General features: G+C 38.5%; 1 protein-coding gene across 2 annotated transcripts in view; it reads right to left on the bottom strand.

Annotated features, from left to right (window-relative positions):
• Positions 1–6,625, bottom strand: part of POSTN (periostin) — a gene marked incomplete at its 5' end in the record, with an annotated part of 38,370 nt that extends 31,745 nt beyond the window's left edge. For both annotated transcript variants that reach the window (XM_082489827.1, XM_082489828.1), the window contains 2 exons: positions 4,855–4,953; positions 6,504–6,625. In XM_082489827.1, coding sequence (XP_082345953.1) covers positions 4,855–4,953; positions 6,504–6,625 — 221 coding nt within the window. The remainder of the gene's footprint in view (positions 1–4,854; positions 4,954–6,503) is intronic.
• Between the last annotated feature and the right edge of the window lie 12,265 nt (positions 6,626–18,890).

The following is an 18,890-nucleotide window of genomic DNA, read 5'->3' as shown; positions in this document are numbered from 1 at the left end:
AATATCTCCCCCACACACACCCCATGAGCCACTCTGAAAGACTGCAGTCTTAATTATCTTCTGGAAAAAGGAAAGAGGAAGCTGAGTTATAATCATAGAATAAGACATGGCAAGTTTAGTCCTCTTACCATATCCAACAATGACACAATTAATGAAAGGCAGAAAATTGGCTGAAGAACATAGTTAAGAAAGAAAATGCTTCTTCAGCCAAGCATTACAAGATCAGTGCCTTTTTTACCATGGATTTTTCTTATGTACAGTCTGGGCTTTTTTTCAGTCATCAAGGGTTACTGTAAGTTCCTACTTACAGTATTCATGTTCCCTTACAGTTGACTGCAATTAGAAGATCCATGTATCAGCTGTGCTCAAAATGTGGTGGGAAAGATGGAATGGGAGAAAAGGGGTCTGTATGGAGGATCCCACGATAAGGTTAGAACCAGACAAAACTCAGTGCAAGATGCAGTCCTCAGCACCACTCGTGTGTAGACACAGTACACCTGGGAAGTACCATCTCAAAACATGTTATCCTCATCTGTATCTCCCTACTAGTTCAATATAAGATGGTGCCCAAGCAAAGAAAGCAGTTACTCAGATAATAAGCAATGCTGCATCCTTGAGTTTTTGGAGGTTTGGGAGTTTTTAGTGGGTTTTTTTGTTTGTTTGTTTGTTTTGGGGTGTTGGGTTTTTTTATTTGGTTGGTTGTTGGTTTTTTTTTTTTTTTTTTGCACAAAACTGTTCTGACCTCATCCAAAGGAGTATATTCCAAAGGAAAAAGGGGCAGAGCAACGCTACCTTATGTCCTTGTTATTCTTGGCTAACAGAGCCAGTTTACAGTTTATTCAGATCAGCTCTGTGACTCATCTGTTTCTACTCCTTGCTGGCATGGAGATAAAATACTACATAGAAACAGTGGAAACACTTCGGGTCCAACAGACTTCGATTTTAGCAAATCTTTAAGTTGCATCTCAATTGGAAATTTACAGCAGTGGATAGGAAGTGTAAATAATAAAAACATTCTTAAATTAACATTTTATGGATCATATATTCAAGTTAGGGAGGAGTTGTTAACATGGAGATATTAACATGAGAAGAGCCATTGTCCTTTGGATTAACATTCTTATTACAGTAACCTCTTTAGTCATGTCTGCATTTCTGTTTTGAGTACACAGAGGTGTAGTCCCGTTAACACCTAAGACTAAATTATAACAGATGCTCTATTCTAGCCACAAAAAAAACCTCTCAGGAATTCTATGACTTAACTTACTCTCATCCACACAGTTTTCCCCCTTTAGCCTTGCTCTGTGAGTGCTTGTACAATGGTAGGAGTGTTAAAAGAGGAGGGAGAAGGTAAGGGATAGTTTTGTGTAGACTCTCATGCCCAAATCTACCCAGCCCCACTGCTCAAGGTCTTCCTCTGTTTGTCTGTAGTAGACTTCTTGCTTAGGACCTTACACAGGCTCTGTAAAATGTTTTACAGCTTACTTTCCTCTAAATTCTAGTCAATGAAGGGAACAAAGTCACCACCTGACTTTAGTTCAATGAATCCAAACCGCCTATTCCTTCAAACTATTTTTCCTGACACATGAAAGTATCCATCACTGCATAACTCATTTTACTTCTGGAGCTCAGGAAAGTTATTAATTCCCTGACAGATTTGTGCTGAGAGCAGACTTTCTCTCATGGGAAGACATGACATCTATCTAGGAATAAAACCACAGGAGTAGGTTGTTTTCCAAAACTGACTTTGAAAATATCCAAGTTTCAGTCTAAGTAATTTTCAGGAAATACCCTTCTTCCCAATGTGTCTGCAGTGGAATAAAATGTAGTGCCAAGGAAGTCAGTGGTATGGCAGACTTTACTCAAAAGGTGAAGTGTTTTGGATGACTTGCAGCATGTCCACAAAGGAAAAGGGAAGTCAGTACTATAACGCCACCTGGAGGAGAAGGAAGGACTCTGATAAAAACTATAAACTTATGGGTCCTGAAAAAAATTGAAGGTACAGGTGGGGCAAATGACTGCACACAGTCTAGTTTGACTAGAAATCGATCATTATTACTGCCATCAAATGCATACAAATCTGCAATTTTTATGAAAAATGAGTTCTAACGTGTCTGGATTTGCTCATAAAAACAAAGCCAAAATCAAAATGGGAGAGACTGGTTAGGGTTCCAGACAGTCAATCACATTCCAAAGAAACTTCTGGGGATTTAGAATTGTCAGATTACTTGTCTGGGTAGTATGTTCATTATGATTTGCGCTACGTCCACTTTAACTTACTGCTGTCACTTTCTTCTACCTCCTTAAGTAAGTAATTAGTAACCAATAAAGTTTACAATAGCAGAAAGCTTAGGATAACAGCTTGGACCATGAAAATCAAGTCTTTTCCTTGGCTCTGATGGGGCCATGGTATCATTCTTCATGTCTAGACTGACTTTAGAGTTCAGACATCAAAGCCATGGCAGTGCTTGAAAGGCAGGACTGTAAGTTGGAATCAGCGTCTCGCTGTATTGGAAGTATAACTCAGCTCCGTTAATTTATGGTATGCTGTCAGACCACTGAAAACATTTTCTCAGGAAGAAAATGGAAGAAAACTTCCTCCTACTACATCTTCCCTCAGTCTTTTTCCTAAGGATCCTTTCCAACACCATGTTATGACATGTAGCATCTTTCAGGAATCTCAAAAAAATGCAAAGCCTCTGACACCCAACAGGAGCAGTAGAAACCACAATCCAAGCCCATTTCAGGTCCTTGCCTGACTACTATCTGGTTTACATGTCTTACATGATTTAACAGTGCGAAAAATTGTTACTGGAGGCATTTTTCTCACATAAATAATCACTTGGGAGTCTTAATCAGCTTTACACTAGTAAGTATAGGGATCGTGCTCAAGAAGAACTATGAATATCATTGTTTGTTACCCAGGACAGCTGAGCCAGAAAAAAAATGAAACCAAATGTAAAGCTGGCTTCGAAGAAAAGTGAAAAAAAAAAAAAAATCGGAAAAGGATACCTTTGTAATTGTGGAAGTGTCACATATGTAGATGCACTGAAAGGAGCATGAAAGACTGTAGCCGCATTAGCACTGTAGTGATGCATTTACACTCTCCATCATTTTTTGTGCCCCCCCCCCCCATTCCCCAGCACAAACACAGACTGTGTCTGCATCTAATTCTGTATCAGCATAGAGTTCTTTGTCTTCCTGTAAAGAACCATTCAATGAATTTCTTACAAGTTTACAAAGTCTTATAGTTGCAGTTTTAACCTAAAAATACCCTATTTGTAAAAGCTCACTTGGATTCAATATGAGCTATGTGTAATTGTTTAAAGTCAGATATATCTCCCCCCCTGCCCGAATTTATCATTGTTTCTGTTTTTCAACTTGAAGAACGGACTGGAAAATGTGGATCCTATTTACTCATGACTTGACAATCAGGAGAACAAAAATATGACTAATTGCAAATTATCAATCACTTCTTGTTCAAGCTCTCCTTTTTAGTTTATTTAGTGAATTATTGTTGATCAGAAAAACATTTTCAAGAGAATTTAAGGGCTTGTTTACAAAGGGAGTCATCTTCAACTGTCTTATGTTTCTAACACTGTGGATATTTTCCTTCCATATCAACCTCTGTTAAGGAAATCTTTGGCACAGAAACAAAAATATCTCTATTCCACATTACATTGACATCTAAAACAGTGGTTGATGTTCATTAGGAAAGTTTTAAATACAAATCTTACTTTAAAGGGAGTTAAGTTCCTCATACATATGATTTGCACCATGTATCAATATCATATAATATCTTTATATCTTAGGATATACAATCTCTCAGCGAGTTCAGATCGCATACTTAAATACTACTTGGGCATTTGGAAGAGTTTTATAAGCTTTCACTAAGAAACTCCTAATACCCTAAGACAGTGTTCCAGTTGAAGCCTGGACTCCCTGTTCACTCAAGCCTTTCTGAAAATGTTACCCCAGACCTATTTGGACCCTGTAAGAGAATAATGGGAAAATAAAAATGATGATTTCCTGTGACAACTGCTGAGAAATTTATCCAAGTAATTGCATAACAGCAAGAGAAAATGTGGTATACGAGAAAAACATTATTTTTTTTTTTATTGGGTAAACAATATCAATCTCTGTTAAATTACTTAATTCTAACTGAGAAAAGTGGGGCAGACCAAGTTCAGGACTGAGGGTTTTGTACGTGTTTATACACTGAAGCTGCTCTATGGTTGATGAAGCAGTGGTGACTTTTACATTTTATCACAGAGAAGGCAATAACTAGCATTCTGAGAAGAAGTGACAATTGAAATATACACACAGATTCCAAAAGAATGTCAGACTCACCCAGATTTAATCGTATCCACAACCACATTTTGAATTTTTTTTTTTCCTTTGTGGAGAGGTGTGGTATGAGCACACAGCTCTGCTGGGTAGCGCTCAGTTCTGTTCTCAACTGGCCTATTAGGTCCCTCTGTGTTTTTGAGTAGGTCACTTAACCTCATATCTCTTTGTGTTTAAAATAGAGCTATGAATACTTAACTCAGAGAAGTATTGCTGAAACTAATACTTTGAACCCTCTTTAACTTAAAAAAGACTGTATACTATGCTGTCATTTTCAGACTTTCCACTCCTTTTGTGATTATTTTTGGCAACAACTATTGGGTCAGTTATCCAGGTGGTTTTAGAAGCAGCTTAAGAGAAGCTGCAACCCTTGCAAAATTATGAACTGAATTCTTCCTGTGTCTGCAGTTGAAACAAACAGTTAGTTTGTCTCTGAGAAAAGGAGAGTTTTTTAATCATACATTATATTATCTCAATGAATGGGGAACAGTTTTGAAACAGCATACTTACGCTTTCTTTCCACAGATAGCTCCCTGGTACCAGTTTCTGCAGGTGCTGAAGTATTTCTTTTTTGTTCCCATAACTTGCTGAAGGGCACAGACATTTGGGCTATGGGTGGGAATGAGAAACATTTTAAAAAGAAGTTTCTGCACATCTTTGGAAAATTTTTATATAAAATAGAGACAAAGACCATTTCTGTGGAGCAAAAGTAAGAAATGAACATCTGGCTTCAGTTCCCAAGGCAGGTGTGTTTTCAAGCAACCGCAGTGCAAGCTCCCAGGACTGCCCAGCTGGGTTCCTTGGCAATCCCACTCTCCCAGCAGGGACAGAAGGTTCCCCTCCAGTCTGGTTCGACCCTCTGTCTCTGATGGGCAGTGATCACCAGCTGTGCCTAGTCAAGCCTCAATATGCCTTACATTTCTCCCTTCCCCCTGTGAAGTGAATTAATTACCAGCCACCAGGGAATGAGCTGTGAATACCATCAGCCTCTTTTCATTAAAGTTTTTGTCTTGTACACATCTGTGCAGCTGAAGGTCATGGGGAGATGGGGAAGAAAAGTGCCTTGTTCTTTAAGTAGAAGGAAACCCTGTCTTCTGTAAATCAATCAGCTATTTTGATTACCAACCGTTTGGAGTACCGCAGGCACCTAAGTAAACATTCTAGGAATTACTGGGGACCAAAGGGTAAATTGGCATGTAAATAAAAGGAGGCACAGATTTCAAATGAGGAATACTTTTTCCTTAGCATGGTAGTGTACAGAAGTGTACAGAAGAGGAATTTCTTAAGGGCAAGTTCCAGGGAGCAAAGGCATTTTGTCACTAATATTTATACTTCTACTATTAAAAAAAAAAATAAAAATCAGTTCAAACATTAGAACATATATTTTACATCAGTAGGAAGCCAGTAAACTTTTTTTATTTGAAAAGCTGTGTGTTTATTCCTGTGTACTCCTGTGTATTCCCGTGTATTCCCAGGCAGAGGGAATTCAACAAAGGAAGAGAGGATGGTAAACAATTCTTATTCACAGAATGTTTTTTACTTAAGAAGACTGAAGGAAAATATGTTTAAACACATCTGTCTCCCTGACACCAGCTGTTCAAATTATTTCCATGTCTCTGAGCAGCCTGGCTGGTAAGCATTGTCTTTTGGGTATCCCGCTGAGCAGCTTGCCGCATTGCTCTAGTGGGAGCAGAAGTTTTACAAAGGGCTCCCAGTACATATTCTCATGCTAGAAAACATTTAAAAAGAGTTCATGATATTCATTAGGATGGAATAAAGAGAGAAAATATTGCAGGATAGGTGTCAGCTCTATTCAAACATTTAAAAACATACATTAAACGTATCTGATATCCCATTACATTAATTGTGAAGTGTAATTAACTTCAGTGATTCTAAAACATATATGTTGTATTTACTGAGAAATGGTGATTTTAGATTTTCCACATTTTATGAAGTTTAACAGTATACTGCCTCCTTTTGAAACTCCCCAGAAAGCTTTTAATTTAGGAACAATTCTTGTAAAATTAATTGAGAAAGTTCTACTTGAACGATAGTAAGAATTCATAGTGAAAAATCACATTTAATATAAAGGAGAAGAAAGGGGAGAATAAAGATTAACAAGCTCCCTTTTAAAACAGAAATAAACCCCAGCTACTTACCCTTGGTCTCGTGCCCTTATTCGACTATGAGTTAAAATCTTGTCATAGTGAGCAGAAGCAGTCGCTTGTTCAAAAGCAGACAACAAAAACGTGGAAAAGGTGAATAAGAAAAAGACCTTCATCTTTAGTCCTCTGTTGCTTCTGGCAAGTCTAGAAGAGAGAACTGGCAAAGGCTCTGGAGAGCTGACAATTTATATACATGTTGGAAGGTGGTGGGAGGGAACCACAGGATCAACCTGAAACTTCGTACCACCCTCCTTAGAACAGCAGCTTTCACTGCCAGCTTCAGTAACCTAAATTAGTACCCTGCATTAACCATATAAACCATATAACCATATAAATTTTTTTAATCCCCGATTGACTAATTTCTTCCTTATTGCAGAAGGCTTAGCATTTTATTCTGCTGACACAACAGCAAAGAAAGTTTAGGAAGTTTAGACTTTGACTTATGATTTGGTATTTATAGCGCTGAAGCATCCAGAGGTCGTGATCATTGCGTGTGGTTTTGTTCAAACCCAGAGGAAGATGTTTGTTCCCATAAGAACTGCACTGCTTTACTTTGTTTTCCATGTCCTCACAGTTATCAGCTCTGAGCTGTTTAACTACCGAAGTTGATGAAAGCTCCAAACAATGCTGTTGTCAATAACCCGGAATAGCATTTTTGTCTGGAGAAAAAAAAAAAAAAAAGCTGTATTAACACACATTCTGATTACAAAGTAGTTACACAATCAAATGCAGTATTAGCTTAAATATTAATTTTAAGTCTAATAATAACAGTTGCTATTACATAATGCTTTTATTCAGAGCTTTATGTAATCGTATATAAAAAGCACTATCTGAAAATTTGAGTATATACCTTTTTATACTTATTAATCAGTCCTTGAGAGCCTCTTGTGAAGTAAATGGAAAATGTAATTCCAAGCTGTAAATGAGGGAACCGAGGCAGAAGTGTGAAGTGACAGGCTCAAACCTCCAGTGAAGTGACAGTGTTAAGGCTCCAGGGACGGTTGGTGTTTGGACTGCAATCCAGCAGTTTGCAATTTTCATGTCAAGGAAAAAATCGGCCATTTATATAGAAGTGTTTGTGTATGAATACAATTTCAAGGTGTAATCTACAGATCATTTCAGATCTTTATGAATGTGAGTTCTAATGGCAGTACTTTGCTGTAGCTGCTTTCTCCGAACCAGAGCGACTAGTGAGGTAAATAACTGGAAATGGATGCAGTATTGGGACCTGGGACCAACCTCTCATTATAGAACAAACACAAATGGGGCAAAGAACAGTGGGCAGAGACAATGACTATATCCTCTATGTTGCCATAGGTGAAGGTTCTAACTGAGCATAGGTATATAAACATTTTATTATTAAGGTCATGTCTTACATAACCATAGCACTTCACGGCTTCTAGGGATAAGAGTAGGGACGTTTGGTTAAATGGTAGGTGGACTTCTATTCTACTGTGACCTGTACTCATCCTGCCTGCAAATGACTCGAGATACCTCATGGAAGTACCAGCATCTCTAGACTCACCATGTGTGAACTCAGTAAAACTCCATCACAGTATCACAGTATCACAGTATGCTAGGGATTGGAAGGGACCTCAAAAGATCATCTAGTCCAATTCCCCTGTCGGAGCAGGAACACCTAGATGAGGTTGCACAGGAAGGCGTCCAGGCGAGTTTTGAATGTCTCCAGAGAAGGAGACTCCACAACCTCCCTGGGCAGCCTGTTCCAGTGCTCTGTCACCCTCACTGAGAAGAAGTTTCTTCTCAAATTTAAGTGGAACCTCTTGTGTTCCAGCTTGAATCCATTACCCCTTGTCCTATCATTGGTTGCTACTGAGAAGAGCCTGGCTCCATCCTCATGACATTCCCCCTTTATATATTTATAAACGCTAATAAGATCACCCCTCAGTCTCCTCTTCTCCAAACTAAAGAGACCCAGCTCCCTCAGTCTTTCCTCATAAGGGAGATGCTCCACTCCCTTAATCATCTTAGTTGCCCTGAAGTTGCCCCCTCCATGCCTGAAACCACCACTGTCAGATCAGCTGATGGAGGTGACGGGTCAACTCCGTAATATAATATTACAAGTTTTGGGAAAATGTCGCTGCTGTGCTCCTTCTATTCCTCTCAGAGCTTTATGGTTTTTTCTGGTCTTTGCAGCAAGAAATACATCAAGAAATATCACCATTTAAAAGTTTAGCTATGACATTTCAAGCTGCTAATTGGCTTCTGTTGGTTACCACTTGCAGTTCTCAATCTACAGATGAAAAATTTAGAAGATACTCTGTTAAAGTAACTTGACAAACTTCAGAAAGTCCCAGAGCTGTCCCAGTAACCTGTATTCTCAGAAGTGCCTCCTTCCTGAATCTCTCAATTCTCAGCATAGCTCATGTTCTTCTCTTCCACACTTACCATGTACCATCAAAAATGAGTAGAAATTAATGCTGCTGCATGCACTGAGCTCCTGTTGTTTACAGAGCTACCCACCACAGTCAAAGAAGGAGCAATCTGAGAAGTGGTTTTTTTCCCAGATTTTTCCAGCTTTTTGATTAGTCTCCCAGTCTCAAATTGCAGAGAACCCCTGTGCAGAGTACAGTAGACTATAATTCTTAAACTGATAGTTCTTATTAATAATACCTTACTCTTTGTTTCCACTTGTCTCTGATTGCGGTAGGAGCTGGACATAACGGGAACAAATAATGAGGCTCGGAACATTCAGCTTCCCACTTCCATACATTAATGTTATAAAACTCCCCTTTCCACTTCAGAGGTATAGAAGAAAATATCTGAAGGATTGTCATATGTCAAACTTAGTATCAAGCATGATGGCAGAGGTAAGAAGGCAGCACAGAAACTGGTGATGAAGAAATATGCAAATATAAAGTCATATTAATTAACCAAATTAAAAGATAATCAAGATTAAACCTTATAGCAGCCCTGGTGACATTGTTATATTTAATGAGGCAAATGTTAGTAAAAAATAGTCAATGGAGACATAACGTTGACTAAAATAAAATAGCACGAGGAAAAAAATAATGACCATAAGCTTGAATTGCTGAAAAATCTCTGAATCACTGATTCTATTGTTCTGATGAGTGCTGTAAAAATGCACAGATCCTAAAATGGATAAAGCTCATCTTTAACTGGAAATGACTTTTTTTGAAATTCATCAACCCAATGGAAATTGCACAAACTTATAATTTAAAAACTTCCAGTATGAAAATACAAAAACAAAACCCCCAAACCAGCAAAAAAGCATCAAGAAGAAAAAAACAGTCCAACTACATGAATTCTATTACTCATTTATGTTTTTGTTAGCTTGGATATAAAACCAAATAATGAATCCAGGCTCTGCTGAACAGCACACCAGGGTAATAATTTTCTAATTTGCAGGCTAAAATAATATCTGGTTAACCAACAATTAATTCATTTGTGATCATTACTACTTTATTTAAATTTGAGCAAAGTGGCTACCCTACCTTAGTTTTTTTCTTCCTTTGGCTACATACTTTGTGCAATGTTACACCTCCTGAGGGATGCGATGTTGGATTTCTGATTATAAATGTTGAAAATTTATTATAAAATGCATTAAAACACCTCATGGATGTGAATTATTACCATAGTAATAGGACTTTTTATTATCCACAGCAGAAGAAGCATATCCAAAGAAATACCTGGAAGAAGTATAGACCAAGCGCTGATTCTCATCTTCCACAAAATGTAAATAGTGTCAAGAAGAAAAGTCTAAATTATCTGCCCTTCTGAATTGTTTCTTGTATTTCTCTAGAGACCTCTAGTGGAGAAAACTCTGTAAAAGTCGTTTTCTCAAAACTGTGTTAAGTGTTTACACTAAGAATTTATTGTGTGATAAAGCAATTTGTGTTATTATTCCTAAAGAGGATTAGTTTAATTATACGATGCAAGAATCTTTGCATTCAAATATTTAGGGGTTTGAATAAGTGCCTTTACATCAAGTTGAAGTAACAGAAACATCGATCTATTAGTCACTTGTGGCTAATTCCATGGATGATATGCAGAAATTTAGCAAATAAGAAAGGAAGGAAATTAAAGGTTTTTCAATACTCTCTTCCCAGTTAAAACCTGCAGATGTTTCAGGTCATTTACAATTTATATCACGTGTTACACATATTCTGCTTCTTTATTTTATAATTATTTTATGTGTTTACTTTTTGTTGTGTGAGTGTGTCTGCGCTCAGTGGAAAGAGCAAATGGGCAAAAAAAAATTGAGATGAAAAGAGAGGCTCCCTCTATCCTGCAGTGTTTGCTTGAACCCTTAGGTTTCCTTGGAAACCTTGATTCAGCAAATTTGGGATTTTTGTCATCAACTTCACTTAGATCAGCAATTTGCATCTGCAGTAACTTTCAGTGTCTCTTCTTAAAAACAAGTTTGTTTTTAGGAACACCATCAATACGTATTAGAAGAACCCAAGCAACCCATTGTCTTTTTGGACAAGCTAAGAGGTTGACGGTAATACGTGTGTAAGAAATGTAGCATTTGTAAGTGCAAGGTGATACACCTTGGAAGTAAAGGGTTTATTTGTAAGAGTTCTGTGCCAGTCACAGCTGGGGTACGTAGCTTCTCCGCATATTTGCTTCACAGGAGTGTTGTAAAGGAGCTGCCGTCACCTGGTGCTTTACTGCAGCACCACTAAGGAAACCCATCAAGTAAAGCACAAAAAAAAAAAAAAAACATGTAAGAAAGCTGTTTCCTTGAGAGTATCTAGCAGAGAATAAAATGGGATAAAAATGTAAATCATAGTAAGTTTAATGCAGTAAGAATTTGTACCTTCTGGAGATATAGATCTGACATTTAAAAAAAAACTTGGAATGGAGTTCCCCTGGTGTAGTGAAGTGAAAAACTCCTTGGAATGGAGTTCCCCTGGTGTAGTGAAGGATTCAGCAATGCTTAGGCAGATGCAGCCTAGTTCCCACCCAAATTTATACATTATACATTTATACATTATACATTTATGCTGGGCTTTTAAATATTAAATAGAGGGAAGAGGGCTTGATGTTTACATGGATACGCAGAAACCCGGAGCTATAAAGTAAATACCTAATAATAATAATAACAATAGTGATAGTGATAGTGACAGTAACAGTGATAGGAAGGACATGGACCTGTTGGAGCAAGTCCAGAGGAGGGCTGTGAAGATGATCAGAGGGCTGGAGTATGTCTCCTATGAAGACAGGCTGAGAGAGTTGGGGTTGTTCAGCCTGAAGAATTCTCTAGGGAGACCTTGTAACAGTCTTTCAGAACCTAAAGCGGGCCTACAGAAAAGGTGGAGAGGGACTCTTAACCAGGGAGTGTAGTGATAGGGCGAGGGTAACGGCTTTAAACTGAAAGAGGGTAGATTTAGATTAGATATTAGGAAGAAATTCTTTACTGTGAGGGTGGTGAGACACAGGAACAGGCTGCCCAGTGAAGTTATGGATGTGCCATCCCTGGGAGTCTTCAAGGCCAGGTTGTATGGGGCTTTGAGCAACCTGGTGTTGTGGAAGGGGTCCCCTGCCCACGGCAGGGGGGTTGGAACTAGGTGATATTCAAGGTCCCTTCCAACTCTCACCATTCTATTATTCTATGAATACCTCAAAGGAAAGTTTGTAAAGGAATAAAAAGAAGCTTGGTTTGACTGAAGGCAAGATCCAAAATGTTAAGTGTGTTTCCAAGGGGTTGGATTGTCACCAAAATATTCACCACATGATTTCTGACATAACTGCCTGGCAAAGGTTTGCTCCTGTCAGCTCTGTCTTTCCTTTCCATGCCTATTTTGGTGAAGGTGAATCCATATACAATTATCACCACAAATGAGAAATGGAAATAAACCTCAAGGAAGTAACTAGGAAAGACTTGATGGTGGGTCCTGTGAAGAGATCATGAGTTGATAGTCATAGTCAGTCTTGTTGGGAAATTAAAATAAAATAGTCCAAGGAGGTTCATATTTTTTCCTCCACTATCATCAGTATTTAGATGTTAATAAACATTAAGTTACTCACTCATTTTCTGTCACTTCAGGGTTTTACTTTAAGGTATCCTAACTCACTTCTGAGACATCATCACCCCTGCTCAACTGATGATTTTTGATGTGATCATTTTTCAAACTTGGGTTCATATCACCTAAATTTAGCCATCTCAAAGTCAAAGCTAGTCATCTTGGCTCCCTTTTTATTCCAGATGGAGAGATTTCAGAATTTAAGTGTGGATGATTTGTGTTCTGTAAGTGCCTCTCTCCTTTAACAGCAGAGCAGATGAGGTGACTAGTTTGAACCAAACTCCTAATGTTTAGACAGCCCAATGTCACATGAGAAGAATCCCACCCTTTGCATCCTTTCTTGGGTGGTAGACACTTAGAAATATACTATGTTGAATAAGATTACTTTACAGTACCATATATGTGATCAGCTGGGTTATTACCTTTTCCCTCTGCTATTTTCCAACCTAATGACTAGCCCCACAGGGCCTCTTGCTGGTATTTTGCCTGAATTTTCACTTTTATTAAGGTCATCTTATTAAGCATAGCTACACCACACCTGCAGGAGCTAATTAATTTTCCTCCTACTGTTGAGTTTATTTTTTCAAATTTTTTAAACTTTTCTCATAAATCTCATTAGGTTTCTCACTGCCAAGCTACACAATTTGAATCTCCTAATGTTTCCCCATTACCCAGTTCTTCCGATCATTACATTGCTCTTGTCTGAACATAGCCTCCCGTGTCAAAAATCTCTCAGCCAGTAAGATAAACAAAAGTGGAAAAAAAATCTCAACACGATTGTATTATGGTTCAAAAAGAAGCTAATACTAATTCTGGATTAATTTCTCTCTGGTTATTTACTGCAGAACTTAGACAAAGGACTCTGCTCCTAAATTTAAATTTCGCTTGGCACACACATTTGCAAATGTTTTTTGTCCTCATATTCCCTCTGTTTTTCACTAACTAAGCTTATCCTATACATCACTTTGTCTTCACAAACTTAATCAACGTACTAAGTGAGGTGTTTAGCAAAGTAATTTTGTATTATTCTTCCCCGTGACTTCCCCCAGTAAATGCATGACAGCGCGTGTATGTATAAGGGGGTTAAATCACAGAAAGCATTGCTAGATGGCAAAACACAAAGGCAGCTCTTAAGCCGTCTGAATTTGGGAGAGAAGGGAAGGAGAAAGTAGGACTCAAAGCTGTCATTACTGTGACTCAGAGTTGGAGATACCAATCAATACTTTGGCTCCCGCAATATGTAAGGAAACACCCATCCCTGGATATCCTTGGAAGCTCTGGGTGTCTAATTTTTAAGCAAGTCAACAGAAGTTGTAAAATCAATCTGATCCCTTAGAAAGTGTTATTTTATAGCCATATTCTAATGGAAGAAGAGATATTGCTAATTTTTAAAATATAATGGTACATACTACAGTTTTTGATTATTAAAAAAATATTCTATAATATTCATGCTTAATTATTAAATTTAAAATTTAATTTTCCTAGATGTGATTCTAAACTAAGACTTACAGTATCTAATGCACCATTTACTTTTATTTTTCTTTTAGGAAATCATCTTTAATGTTGATTTACAAACCTAGGAATTGATTATTTCTAATAAATCCCTCACAAGCTTTTTGTAGTACGGACTGAGACGTCTTTTGTATTTTGGGAAAAATCTACAGCCACAAACATCAAAATATTCTGCTTTCTCCTTGTCAAAGTGATGCTAGAGATCCCAATATATGAATTGCTATTTACTGACAAAGTTATGTGCATATAGCTATATTTTATAAAAAAATGGCAGTTCAGCATAAATTATGTGGTCTTATTCCTCAATCCTGATCTGCATATTCAGCTCAGTTACCTTGAAAAATAAAATAAGCATCAGGCAAACTCGTCTGGAAATGGGAATGTTGATTCCTCGTTCAACAGCAGATGATGCTGTTGCCATAGGCAAACTGTTCTCTTAGAGAACGAGCACATCATCTGATAATTCAACCTGAGATAAGATCCACAATGTTACCGAGTTCTTGTGGTTATACAGCACATAGCAAGCATCAGTGCAACACTGAGATAACCAATCAATAGGCGTTAATAAGCAATTCACGCAGCAGTGGAATGTAGTACATGGTCCTGAGGAAGCAGCAAATCCTAAATCAAGGATGCTTGCGCTGTCACCCACTATTATTTCAAGGTTGCCCTGGTATTAGACGGTATGATAATGAACTACATTTTGTGCCCACAATCTCTATTTTTTATTGCTTAAAGGAAAAAAATAGACAAAAAAAATAATCCTACAAGTCAGTCAGTACCATCTAGTTAGTTAACACGTCTCCTTGCAAATAATTTTTTTGGTTGAGGTGGAAATGACAGGAAATTGTCTGTAATATGCATTCTAAATAGCCCAATTAAATGCTTATTTACTCTGCTGGAAATCTTTTACAAATTTCAAAGGTCATTTAATCTACTCTGGTGCAGGTAAAAGTTACTCCACTTCTAATTAATCAAAAGGCCATTTATTGCAGTGTCTGCATTGTCGGGAACACTAAGGACAATTCCCCAGGATATGTATTACAAAAATAGTAGCTTTTTCATCTGTTTTGAGTTTTGCGATGGTTACTGTCAACTTAAAGTAAAATTCCAAGCTGCTTCTTATTCATAGACTGTACAATCCCGACTGTCATGAGTCCTTGCTGTTACAGCCTGGCTTTGTGACCTAGAATACACAGCTTCCAGGGCACGAAGCAAAACCATAAGAAAGGTACTGGAATTTATGTGGGAGGATCCTTCAGGTCCCTTCCAACCTGGTTTTCTATGATACTGTGATTCTATGATTTCTAAAACAGATCACATAAATCTGCTTGAAGGAAATCAAACTTCTGTCTTTAACTAGATTCCATATAGATTCAGTAAAACACATTTCCAGAAAATGAGTGTTGCTCTGGTAGATGAATGTGAGCTTCAGATTTAGATTTCAGTTCAGCAAGTCATACGAGCACATTTATTGCATTTTAGACTTTTCAAAGCATGCACAGTCAGACTTGATCTGTACTATATGTGACCAGATGCAGTTCAACGTTTGCATAGTTTTATTTTTGGTCCTTTCTAGAATATGCTACTTTTCATAGGAGGTGACATCTACTGTAGCTTTTATTATTAAACTGAAACTTTGTTCAGTTTAAAGATCATGACTTCTAAGGCAAAATTACACAAACAAAATCATGCAGGATATAATCTACCTTGACAAATCTGTGGATTTAATGCTCTGAGGTTAAAGAAAACTGATTTTCTCCTTGATGTGGGGAAAAGGTTGAGGAAAAGATTAAGTACGTCAGTATTGTATTTTGGAGGGAAAATGAAATCTTTTTGTATAATGTCAGGCACACAATTATTATTTCAGTGGTTCGGTGGGTTACCATAGCAATATAACCCAGTGGCTTTTGAAATACTTTATTTAGCTTAATCACTGGGGGGAGGGGTTATTGTATTCAAAATCAAGCTTAATCAGAATGACAGATTTTTTTTTTCCTGTAACTACTGTGAACAGCCCATAGCTTCACAAAATATGCTAATTATTTACTTACAGATCCATCTTTTGAAGTAATCCTCACTTGTAATAATTAATGCATAAATATATTGTGAAGGACCAAGAACAAATCACTCGAGTGGTCACTTTTCACGTTATAAAGACCTTATCTGTGGCTTTGTGTGATTCTTACCTGTTTTGTGGTGCTTGTAGAACACTAAAACTTAGGGATATATGACACAACTCATCGCTGTGGGTTGGCATTGACACTGGTTTCAAACAGCATCCCTGTGAGAGGTACAATAGACAGTCAGAATCTGCCTGATGCATTTTTAAGTGACACAGCTTAGTTGATTAGCAGGCAGTATTCATTGCAACAAGCATTTCAGTATCAGATGATTTCTTGCTGCAGAAAAGTGAATTAATAGGAAATGGGCTGTAATATTAGCTTTGAGGAGTAAAAGCCATGGAACAAACCAAGAACCTACATCCGTAGAATACCAGATGTGTGGCAAATTAAAAATCAGATTCTTAAAAGTTTGTAGAATCATAGAATGGTTTAGGTTGGAAAGGACCTTGAAGATCATCGAGTTCCAACCCCCCTGCCATAGGCAGGGACACCTCCCACTAGAACAGGTTGCCCAAGGCCACGTCCAGCCTGGCCTTCAACACCTCCAGGGATGGGGCCTCAACAACCTCTCTGGGAAACCTCTTCCAGTGCCTCACCACCCTCAAAGTGAAAAATTTCTTCCTAATGTTCAATCTAAACCTGCCCTCTTCCAGTTTAAAGCCATTCCCCCTCGTCCTATCGCTACATGCCCTAGTAAAAAGTCCTTCCCCAGCTCTCCTGTAGGCCCCCTTTAGGGACTGGAAGGCCTCAATAAGATCTCCCCAGAGCCTTCTGTTCTCCAGGCTGAACAGCCCCAACTCTTTCAGCCTCTCCTCATAGGAGTGGTGCTCCAGCATGGATCATCCTTGTGGCTCTCCTCTGGATACGCTCCATCAGGTCCATGTCCTTCTTATGTTGGGGACTCCAGAGCTGGATGCAGTACTCCAGGTGGGGTCTTGCGAGAGTGGAGTAGAGGGGCAGAATCACCTCCTTTGACCTGCTGGTCACACTTCTTTTGATGCAGCACAGGATACGGTTGGCCTTCTGGGCTGTGATCGCACACTGCTGGCTCATGTTGAGCTTCTCGTCAATCAGCACCCGCAGGTCCTTCTCCTCAGGGCTGCTCTCCAACCGTTCCCCGCCCAGCTTGTATTTGTGCTTGGGATTACCCTACTCAGATGTAGGACCTTGCACTTGGCCTTGTTGAACTGCTTGAGGTTGGCTTGGGCCCACTTCTCCAGCCTGTTCAGGTCCCTCTGGATGGCATCACTCCCCTCCAGCATGTTTACCTTGCCAAAGAGCTTGGTATCATCGGCCAACTTGCTAAGGGTGCACTCGACCCCACTGTCCATGTTGCCGACAAAGATATTGAACAGTACAGGTCCCAGTACCGACCCCTGAGGAACGCCACTCATCACTGCCCTCCACCTGGACATCTAGCCGTTGACTGCAACACTTTGAGTGCGACCGTCCAGACAGTTTTTTATCCACCTAGTGGTGCATTTGTCGAATCCATGTCTCTTCAATTTAGAGGCCAGGATATCGTGTGGGACAGTGTCAAACGCTTTGCACAAGTCCAGGTAGATGACATCAGTTGATCTTCCCTTCTCCACTGCTGCTGTAACCCCTTTTTAGAAGGCCACCAAATTTGTCAGGCATGACTTGCCCTTGGTGAAGCCATGCTGGCTGTCACCAATCACCTCCTTTTTTTCTACGTGCCTCAGCAGAGTTTCCAGGAGGATCTGCTCCATGATCTTGCCATGATCTCTCCATATCATGGAAAGATACATGTATAAAATTGCTGGATTGTTCTGCTGATGAACAGAATTGCTGTTTGATTATTCTGGCTCTGAAAAAGAGAATTTTATAATTTATCACATCACCTAAAATAGTAAAGTATGTAGCCCAAATACAGTACTATATATCTTGGATGCCAGAAATACCTTCCTTGGAGATAACTATTGCAAAAGGAAATGCATTTTTTTGTGTGAGGGATAGCTTTTGCTTTTCAATCATGCATAAAAGCTTATGACAGATTGTTTAATTGATTGGGTAAATTTATACATTTTGCAGTACAGATGATTCCATTATAGAGCTAAAGAATATACTACAGATGGCACAAATCTGGCGGATCATTAGACAAATTTTAATTCCACAGATTATGCTGAATCTTAATGAAATGATAGCTAATAAACTATTAGATACATGGCAACCATCTCTTTAAATAACTAGACTGTGACTTTCTCACTTCAGTTCCACTGACTACTGGGGACTATCGATATCAGAAAATTTATGTATTATGTGACTGCCTCTGAAGCTAACGAAGCAAATAACCAGTACCTACATTTCATATGAAACTCAGACTTTTGATTGATTAATGTTAACGATGTTCAAAGGATTAGCTTCTTAGATGCTACCAATACAAACAGAAATAAGTTTATGAATCTAGTTATAACTGAAAGGGACAAAGTAAAAATAAGCACATTCTGCTGACTTCCAATGGGCACCAGATTTGTAAATCACTGAGTAACAAACTTTCTTAAAGGTATTTAGCAACTTTGAAGATGCATTCTCACACAAGGGAAGAATTCCACCCAACTATAAATTATTTTAAATGTCTGTCCCCAGGACATCTTTGAAAATGCGACATATTTCAAAGTCAGCACTAGAGCACCTGACAGTATGCATGACTGAAGTTTCAGCTTCAGAGATTGGATGAGAACTTTTGGAATGTAGGATGCCCCAATATAGGG

This window comes from Vanellus vanellus (assembly GCF_965231255.1).
Source record: "Vanellus vanellus genome assembly, chromosome: 1".
In the NCBI taxonomy this organism is placed as follows: Eukaryota; Metazoa; Chordata; class Aves; order Charadriiformes; family Charadriidae; genus Vanellus; species Vanellus vanellus.
Note: the sequence above shows the minus strand (reverse complement) of the source record. Positions and strands in the feature narration are given on the sequence as shown.